Genomic DNA, 10,607 nt, shown 5'->3' with positions numbered 1-10,607 from the left:
CATCGTTGGTTCGGCCTGCCTCTGCTCTCTGACGCGCGCATGCGCGTTGGTACTCGCGCGTAGGCGTTTACCTGCGTTGCTTGGCGACAACCTTCAAGCCATCGGTATTTGCCACTTGACAGTTACTCATCACAGAGCTCTGTGTTGGGACGCTGTGGCTAGAGTCCGTTCGCTTACTTTGAAACCGAGTTTTTTTTATTTCGGAGACCACGAACAGCTGAAGGGAGAGGGGAGGGGCCTGTGAGGAAGCTGAGGGGTGAGGCAGCTGAGGGGAAGCCTCAACCATGAAAAAGACCTTAGGTTTGCAGTCTAAGATCAAGACGCCATTGGGCTTTTGCGATGGAACGCACAAGTCCTGCATGGGTTCTGGACGTCGGAGTCCTGAGCCCTTTAACAACAGCTATGATCCTCACTTTCGAGATGAATTCCATAGGGCCGCGGCCAGAGGTGATCTAGACCTGATAAAGCGCTTGCTGAAAAATCGCAGGTGTAGCCTGAATGACAGAGACAGGAAGCAGAGGTAATAGGGCCAGCGAGGAAGGGGACGGGGAGGCGGGGCTCTCTTCCCGCCGCAGGCTCCTCTGCACCTGGGACCTGCACACCTGGAGGGACCAGCGCCAGGCCAACTTCTCCAATAGCGAAACAAGACCAATGCTTTAGCTGGTTTCCTATTCCCCTGTATACACCCTTTTAATCACTTTATTGACGAGTTTTAAACAAGTATGCAGACGTCATTTATTTGGTCCATAACTATAGTATATTTGCTATTTGAGTTTTACAAAACATCAAACATAAATAACCTGAAACTGTAAGGATACACCAAAATTGGCTTCTTACACAGTCATCGCGGACAGTACAAATTGATAATTTGAGCAAATTAACATTGTTTTACATTAATATACATAGTGTCAGTTAACATTTAAAAACAAGTTTCAGTGCATAACAGTTGATGGTTTTGTGACTATGCTTCGGTCAGTTAAGAGTATGAAAATGATTAGCTCTCGGCTAAAAATAACTCTTCTTCTAGCCAAAAATAAAAGCATAATACTTATAACCAGGTATCAACTTTACTAAACAGTATTTTTAAACTATCGAATGATACCTAAGGGTATTTACAAATGTAAATAAAAGGAAACTTTATTGACTATTTAAAAACGACTTAACTAACAAAATTAAGTAATACAGCATTTTATATTAATGTATACATTGAAATATTGTTACATGAATGGTAGAAAAGTGCATAATGAGGGAAATATTTCCCATAATGTATCAATTTCACACAAAATTATTCAAATTATAATTAAAATCCATTTTATATCAGTGTACACCCATGTAATGTATGTTCTTTAATGAAGGATCATACAAGGAAATTTGAAGTGGAAAGATAGCTTCTTCCCCCCTCCTCTTTTCAGTTATTTCACAGTGGTTTAGAAGAGTTGCCATTTTCACTTCTCAATACATTTTCCATATTTCTCACATGCTTCTTCACTCATTAGTTCATGTATCTTTGCAGGGTGAATCAGAGTCATCCTCATCGACCATCTTCATAACTTACTTCCCCTCATGGAGGAGAGTGAGCTCACTGGCAGTTTTCACACTTCCCATGCATCTAGCTCATCTCATTTTTTCAATTTGGTCCTAACTTTAGGCAGACTATATAGTCAGCAGCATCTCCCAAAATTCACGTGCAAAATTTCTGAGTCTCACTGTCCCAACACCCTTATCTATTGGTATCCACTCAGGATTCTCTGTGAATTTTTGGTCTGAGAGCAGAGTGGGCCCCATGCAATGTATGGCCCCACTGCCCTCCAGGCCAGGTTCCTGATGTGCAAGCTGCAGCAGACTCTCAGGCTGTGTTGAAATGTTTCATGATATAGAACCTTGTTCTCAGGGAAACAAGGCTGGTGGTACTGTGCCAAGAATCCTGGCTTTGAGTTCTTGAATCAGAAGATTCAATGTTCTCTAATTGTGAGCTTTTCCTCTGTTGATCAATTTTACATGAACCACATAAAAGTCAAAGATTTAACATTTTTTTTGAATTCCACATGTTGTCTCTTACTCTTGTGATGTCACTAAGTAAATGTGTTCAATAAACACACACTGGACCTTCTAAGTATCTATGTGTGCTATAAATTTTTAAAAATTAGTCATTTATTTACAGCTGAAAATGCAGATAGATAAAAAAATAGAATGGAAAATCCAGAAACACCCAAGTATATGTAAGTATTTAGAAACTGATAATTGAGACATATCACAGTGGGAAAAGAATTATTTGTGAACAAAATGCTATTGAGCTGGATAAAACTAAGTTTGTATGCCACAAAATTGGTTCTAGATGCAATGCAAATTAACGTGTTTATTTATATAATACAAACAGTATGTTGGCAAAAACTTTCCTAGGAATGGCCACAAAAGCAAGTATTTGTGTGTGTGTGTGTGTGTTTATGTGTACTGGAGATTGAATTAAGGGCTTTGTGAATGCTAAGCACACACTACCACTGAGCTAGAGGCAAGCATTCTGAAGATCACTTCAACAAAATAAAATCTAAAGCCTTTGTATACAAAGAAAAAGGTTCATAAAAGGAAAGATAACATACTTGTGAAATCTTTACATCTATACCTCATGAAAAACATTTCCATTTTACTGAGAATTCTTTCATATTAAATAAAAACAACCTCTATTTACTCATTGGTGCTGGAAGTGTAAGCAAGGGTTTCCTGAATGCTAGGCAAGAGCCCTACCATTAATTATACCCCCCGGCCTGTGAGTTTTAAACTGATTCAGATACTCCACAGGTGCCCTATAAACATAGGAAAAACAATTTAGTGTCCTTGGTAGGAGAAGGAATTTGATACATATGTGCATGTCTCCACACATCAGTTCCCTAATATAATATATATTAGGACAAATACAATAAACATGCAGCAGCTGGCTCATCACTGCTTTCAATTAATATTAAGAAGAACCCATAGAGGCTATAATACACATGTGCATGGAAGCAATGCTAGGAATCTCTCTGTATAGCTATCTTTATCTCAAACTAGCAAAGGCGATATGTCTTTCTTATTATGTCTTATGTTTTCTCTTCAACAAAATCGGAAAACAAGAGGTCAGAATAGGTTCTGCCCAGAAGTAGGGTGGTGAGAGGGAAGGTGACCCAAACAATGTATGCACATGTGAGTAAATGTAAAAATGATAAAATAAAAAAGAGTGAAAAAAAGAACTCATAGATTTTATAAATAAGTTGCAATGCATCCAATAGATGTAATAATATGCCAGTTTTGAAGGTGGCAAATACACACACACATATATGTATGTTTAAATTTGTCACATTCATTGACAAAAGGTCTTAATTTTTACCTAGTATATGGTTAGGTTTAGCAATATTCTGCATGCACTTCTAGGTTTTCTCTTCCTTACCTGTGACTTCTGCCATAAAAACATACAAAAGTTCAAATAAAATTTTCTTGTCAATAAGATGGATCATGACTCTTGCACAGATAACAATTTCTCACTTCTATTACCTCTCAGGGTGTATGTGTGTATTGATATCTCTAGCCAACATTTTTCTTCTTCAGAAGTAAAGAGAATTTTTAATTTGTGCTACTGAATTTTATTATGTATACATTTTATTATATTTATTTCATTTTCTTTTATATAGATTTTATTTATCTTATTTCATTAATAGATTTCTTATTTATATAGATTTTATATAGATTTTTAATATATGAAACAATTATAGTTTAATAACTTAGTTGCTTTCTTATTAAAGTAAAAGCAAATATAAGCAGGTATTATTACTAATGCAAAAGTATGCTTTATTTTATAAAAGTTTATAAAAAGAAATTTTCATCTGTTTTCATCCATTCTTTCAATTCATTATTCACCACACATAATCTGATTACCTATGAAATAGCACGCATTGTCTACTATCATGCAGGACCCTTCCATTCTTAAACACTTTGTGTTTTTTTACCCAGTCTACCAAGTTTAGAGATTTAAAATGAAAAGAATGGGATTCAGCTCAATTGAAGATTTTCTGGTGATGGGAAATCATAAGAGATAACCATTATGCGGCCTATTGAAAATTTATGACACAATTAAACATCGATATCAAACATTAGAAACATCTGATTTCTACACATTCTAAAAATCAAGTTAGGGAATATTGAATAAAATGCTGTATTTACTTATTTCAAGTTGAAGACAAAGGACTATTGTTATTCAGCATTATCCATCTACAGTACTTTTAAGAACTAAAACTTCTTTCCATGCCAGTGACATGACTAGAATCATAGTTCACTTACTGCAAGCCATTTATTTTGTGAGTTTATTAAGAACATTTAAAACTTACTGTCTATTACTTGTAACACATCATGAATTTTAAGTAGCATTCCAATTTCAGAGATGTTAAGCCAAGCACAGTGGTACACACCTGTAGTCACAACTTCTTGGAGGCTGAGGTGGGAGGATCTCAAGTTTGAGGCCAGCCTGGGCAACAAAATAGAACCTGTCTCAATTCACTTGGAAAAATACCCCCTTAGCTCCTTGAAATACACATCTGCAAACAGGTTTAATGGTATCAGTTCAGTTACTGAAATGCTGTTTACTAAGTAAAAGTAACACTATCTAAAAACACATTGAGCTGTTCAGTGCCATAAACTGTTCTAAACATTTTGCAAAGATTCTCACTGAAGCATCAAAGAATTGTCACCTGAGATAAATACTATTTTTGGGTCTCCATTTTATGGATGAGGAAACTGAAGCATAAAAAAATCTAAGAGACAGCTATAGGGTGAGGGATGTATTCAAATCCATGAGGAGTGAAATCCAAATGACATGCTCGTTTTATTTCAATGGGATTCTCTGGGCTGGAGACATAGGGAGCTCAGAGGTAGAGTTCTTGTGTAGCAGGCAGGAGGCCATGTGCTTTTTTCCCAATATCAAAAATTATCAGTCAAGAGACTACACTTTCCTCAATGTAGTGAGTAATAAAAGCTATTAAATAGTGTCCTTTCTTCAAAAGAATGTTAAATATTTGCCCAGAAGGCAGAGGAAGTGCAGGTAATTTAATGTTTGCAATTACATTAAAAATTGTATATTTGCAGATATTGCTCTGTGAGTTTATAAAAATCACTTTCGTTTCCACAGGACTGCTCTGCATTTTGCCTGTTTCAATGGACAAGTAAACGTGGTATCTTTCCTAGTGGAGGAGAACTGTGAAATCAATCCTTGTGACAATGATAACAGCACACCCCTAATGAAGGTAGATCACAGAAAGCATTTCAGCATGAGATGGATTTAATTTAAATGCTTAGAATAAAAGTGAATTTATCTTTTTAAAATGCAACTAATCAGTGAAACCTGAAGTGATTCTTGAAGCGATTGAATTGACAATCTGTTTCTTGGTATAATACCCACAGGCTGTACAAGCATGTTGTGACAAATGTGCGCTCATTCTTCTGGAAAATGGTGCAAATCCAAATATGCAGGACAACAATGGCAACACTGCACTCCACTTTGCTATCTATGTTGATAACAGAAGCATGGCTGCCAAACTTCTTGAACATCATGCTGATATTGAGATAAAAAACAAGGTGTGTGTCACCCAAGTTTAATTCCAAGATATTTGAAATGCATGTGTTTTAATAGTGCCATACATACAGTCAAGTTTTCATACTTATAAGTTCAATCTATCTATCCCTGAATGAAAATACTTTGAAATAACTGAATTATTCAAGATGCCACTTTACATAATTATACTTTGAAAGACGCACTTTTTTCTGTTCATTCATGGAAAATATATGTGAAAGCACTAAATTTGTTAAATTTAAATTTTTTATTGTTCAAATATGGTCTTAAAGCTTTTTCAAATCTGTGCAAAGCAACACAGGAACACAGAAAGTTTCCTTGGAAGTGAACTTTATCTTAAAACTAAAACGAAAGAAAATCATGATCAGTGTGTCTTTTAAGTTCATTGAGCCCTCTCATCATGAGCCTGGAAGTTGTAAATACTGAAATTAGTAAGAACAAAGATATGAATCCTTTGACTAATTTAGCTTCAGCAATATTATGCAACTACTTATTCATTTAAGCAATGCTCTGGGAGAACTGAATACAAATGGAACACAAATTATCAAGTGCTAGAAAAATCTTCAGTCAGTATTATGAGCCTTTTTTGTTTCATTTTGTGTACATTTTTTTTGGTAAAACATGATATTAATGAAGAAAAGATTGCACATACAAGTATTTGCCTTGTGTGCACCCACTAGGAAGCTCCCACCTCAAAGAGAAAAACACAAGGGTTGTGACTCAATGTGGCTGACAGACATATTTATCTCCCATGAATTGAGTCCACAGTTAAAATCTGGGACTCAACCTGCTCTTAATGAGTGGCATCCATTCTCATTTGAGTCCATTGGACAGTGAAGAGGGTATCCCCATTGTCCAAGGGCCAACTCTACTCTAGCTTGCTAGGGACCCCCTCGACACTTCGCCATGTCACTTACATTGACTGTATAGGTTTTTCAGTGTACGGGTCCTATTTTATAGTGTATCATGATAAAGATGTCAGAGTTTGTGAAATTACATTACTTTTTAAGAATATGATTGATAGTTCATATTAATCTGTTAGAAATGGGATTGAATTTTAGAAGTTGCAAGTCGGTATTACATTTTCTTTATACTATAACTAATGGGATTCCTATTGGAATAGCCATAGATTTATTGGGTAACTCACCGTTATTGTTGGCAGGTTTCATATATTGGAAGCAGGACTCAGTCCTTAACCTTTAGCATTGTCCCTTAATAATGGAAGTGTCTTTCATTACGGTAAAATAATGCGTAGATATCAGCATGAGAATTTTCATTGATAAAATACTGTGCTTTTGTTTCTGACCAATATTTTGAATGAAATAGAAATAGCTAATTATTAATTAAAATGGAGCCAGAATACAAATGAATTAAAAACAGTAGATGAACTAGCATGGTTGTGGATACCTATAATCCCAGCACCCAAGAGACCACAAGCAGGAGTACCATGAGTTCTGGATTAGCCTAGGCTACATAGCAAGACCCTCTCTCAAAAGCAAAACAAAATCAAATAAACAAAAAACAGATGTGCATCAAGTTCATGGCATTATCATTACAAGTAAGAATGAAGCTTGGTATTGAGCTTTCTAACATCTAAAGTTATAATAGGAGAAAACTCATAGAGCATTTTTTAATAACAATCAAAGTTACTTTGAGGCTTATTTCATTTAATTCAGAGCCCAGCTCCTTCATTTGGAGCAGAAGCTTGACATTGGTGTCTGGGGTCCTGACAGCTCAAATAGAGCAGAATGGAGCATGCATCCTCCATGACCTGCAGGAAACAGCTGTGTCATCGTCATCGCAAGCTCTCAGCACTGCGTTGCTGAAACTTTAATTCATCAAATGCCAATGACTGCCACAAGAAATCACTATCAAACAGGAATTAAGCCAAGCTGAAGAGATTTGTTTAATACTTGACATTTAATGCACAGTCTTGTCATATTAGATGATCATGGAATTTTTGTTGGAGTCTGGTACTTTTGAAAAAGTAAATATTCTTTCAAATGTAAACCAAAATGCTTATTTCTACGTGAAAAAATTCACTAATCCATTCATTAAAACACTGTTGAGATAAAGATACAGCCCCTGGGATAGGTGAAGATGGAGCAGCTCAAGGGGTAGAGCACCTGCATAGCAAGTGTAAGGCCCTGAGTTCAAACCCCACTACCACCAAGAAATAAAAAAAAATTACATTCCCTTCCCTCAAGAAGAATCATGTGACTTCCAAATACCATGACATGTAGAGGCTGTGGTAGGAACAAGTTCGGTGGATTCAGTAAATGATTAAATAAATGTGAGTTTTAGAGAGGACTGGGGTTCCAGTGACAATTCCATGCAGGGGAGGATTTCAAAGACGTGGAGCAGCAAGTGGGAAAGCAGAATGGGGTGAGAACAAAGATTATATCTTGTTTATTCTTTTCTATTATATGTTTATATTCACAGGGTCTTTCAAAAGATTTTCAATTCAGTTGAGAAATACAAAATTTTGTGGAATTCTAAATTGATTTTGTTGTTTTACAGGATGAACTCACACCACTTTTGTTTGCTCTAAGAAAGAACAAAACGGAATTGGCAAAATATTTAATACACTGTGGAGCTAATATACATGTATTTGATAGTCTGCAAAGGTATAGCCCTTTGACTTAAAAAATCCTTAGTCATTTTCCATAGTGGCAATAATTAGTCAAGCCAGAAATATTAAATGGGTAGGAAGAATATTAACATACTTATTGGTATGTAGTGATAGATGTCATCATAAGCCTTCCATAAGTTAGAAAGCAGTTATTTGGAGTGAGCGACACAAACAAAAGTACAAAATCAGCTTCACATCCCTTTGTAATAATGATTGGTGTTAGTTATAATCTTATTTTGCCAGTCATATGATTATGTATTAGCCAAAAGGGTTTCATATTAGTTTTATTTGCCTTAAAAGGCCTGGGCTCGCTGGGCTCTGGTGGCTCATGCCTGTCTCATCCTAGCTACTCAGGAGGCAGAGATCAGAAGGATCGCGATTTGAGGCCAGCCCTGGCAAATAGTTCGAGAGGCCCTGTCTGGAAAATGCCCATCACAAAAAAAGGGCGGGCGGAGTGACTCAAGCTGTAAGCCCTGAATTCAAACCCCATTGCTACAAAAAAAAAAAAAAGGCATGGGCTTTTAGTTTAATTTTGATTCAGAATGAAATCCTTAAATTATTTTGTAGTTTTTATCACCTATGTTTGCATATTCTTTTCCTCAACAATTGCTGTATTAAGCATCTACACGAATTAAATGTCATTGTTTGGTTGATGAATCTTTGCATTAAATGGCTTTCTTTGAAGAATATGAATACTAGACTATTCCTAAGTGACTACTAGATATTACCAGATGCACTTTTCCCTTTTTTCTGTCTAATGTATTTTCATGTTTTGATTTTTACTTAAAGAAATACACGTAGCTTTAATTGGATAATCTATAATGAAGATAAGTTATGCATGGGAGATAAAGATGAGTTGTTTGATTTACAGAGCAGTGAGTTTTATTCCAAGCTTTCCCACTTGCCAGGAGTGTGACCTTGAGAACATTACTTATCACCAGATGTGTTCCCTGGTATAAATAGGAAGACATTGCACTTGAAGGGTGGTTGAAAGATTGTTTATGTAGCACATGGTTATCATCGGTATTATTATTACAACTATCAGCAATATCATTTCTATTATTATTTTAATCCTGCAATTAGTGTTTACTTGACCTTTTCCTGCAAATTATAACATATCACTTCATACAAAGGAAGAAAAGGACAATTTTTCACTTAAATAATTACCTGCTCTGAATAAATGACCTCAGCACATTTATTATCCATCAAAAGACATTAAATTAGGAACTCTATGGTACAATTTCACAATGGGATGAAAGACTTCCTGTTTGTAGCCCTAGAGAACATTTACAATAAGGAGCAGATGAGCTTCCTAGATGCTTATGTCTGTTAGTAAATGGTCACTTCTACACAGATAGGCAAAATACTATTTTGGTACCACATATCAAATCAAGTGTTTAAAAATTTATTAAGGTAACTAAGGGTAAAGTTATCTCTCTGTTATTTTAGGAACACCCTCATGTATGCTCTAAGGTGTCAATCAGAAGAGCTTATGAGGTTTCTTCTTGCAAAAGGTATTGATATCAATTTTAAAGATAGCCATGGATGGACTGTATCACGCCAAGCTTTTGAAGGTCATTGTAAGAAGTAAGTGTTTACATTAAAATGCTAGTTGGCATTAAATTGAGGTTCAAAATAATTACATATTTTGCATTTTATGTATAGTAATTTAATTATTTTGGAAGATTTGGGATTGTAGTTAGTTCACTTCGTCAACCAGAAAACAAACCAAAAAATAGACTATTTAGAAGCAGCAATGGTCACAGTATTCTTTATCTTAGAACTCTTTATAGCAATTATAGGAATCAGAATCCAGTGCCTCACACATGCTAGGTCAGTGTTCTACCACTGAGCCACATCTCCAGCCCCTATCTCAGGAATTTTAAGACTGTTAGTCTTATGGCTCCCAGTATTCTTTATTTCTCCCCAACTAAACCCTACACATGCAATGCAAATGTAACTTTTCTAATTAGCTATTTGGGTCATGTCTTATCAGTATTAAAGAATTCAAGAGGATCTTTTCTTCCAAGTCAGTTCCAAGTTAGCAGACTTGGAGATTAAAGCATCATTTTAACAAAGGTCTGCTGATTAAGTGGAGAATGGAATATTAGTAGTTTTCTATACCTACTGTTATTGATTGGTTTAATAATAATGAAAGATTATTTGATCTAATTTTAAAAGTTTATATATTAATACAAAATAGTTACAAATTGCTAAGTAGCTGATTTGCTGTATATTACAAGGCCCAAAGAATAGGGCAGTAACCCCAGTTAGGGATTAACATATTCTGATAGCTACAACAGTTGAATATTAGACTCTGCAATGAAACACACATTGAACTTTAAAACAGTTCAGAATTAAGGAACAAATTGTTCCATTGGT

General features: G+C 35.5%; 1 protein-coding gene across 1 annotated transcript; it reads left to right on the top strand.

Moving 5' to 3' along the window:
* Positions 1 to 284: 284 nt before the first annotated feature.
* LOC141425913 (uncharacterized) lies at positions 285 to 9,816 on the top strand. The gene is made up of 5 exons (XM_074084852.1): positions 285 to 520; positions 5,153 to 5,267; positions 5,425 to 5,598; positions 8,114 to 8,220; positions 9,675 to 9,816. The coding sequence occupies exons 1-5, from the start codon at positions 285 to 287 to the stop codon at positions 9,814 to 9,816; spliced, it is 774 nt and encodes a 257-aa protein (XP_073940953.1).
* Positions 9,817 to 10,607: the final 791 nt, after the last annotated feature.

This window comes from Castor canadensis, chromosome 8, assembly GCF_047511655.1.
Source record: "Castor canadensis chromosome 8, mCasCan1.hap1v2, whole genome shotgun sequence".
NCBI lineage: Eukaryota > Metazoa > Chordata > Mammalia > Rodentia > Castoridae > Castor > Castor canadensis.
Note: the sequence above shows the minus strand (reverse complement) of the source record. Positions and strands in the feature narration are given on the sequence as shown.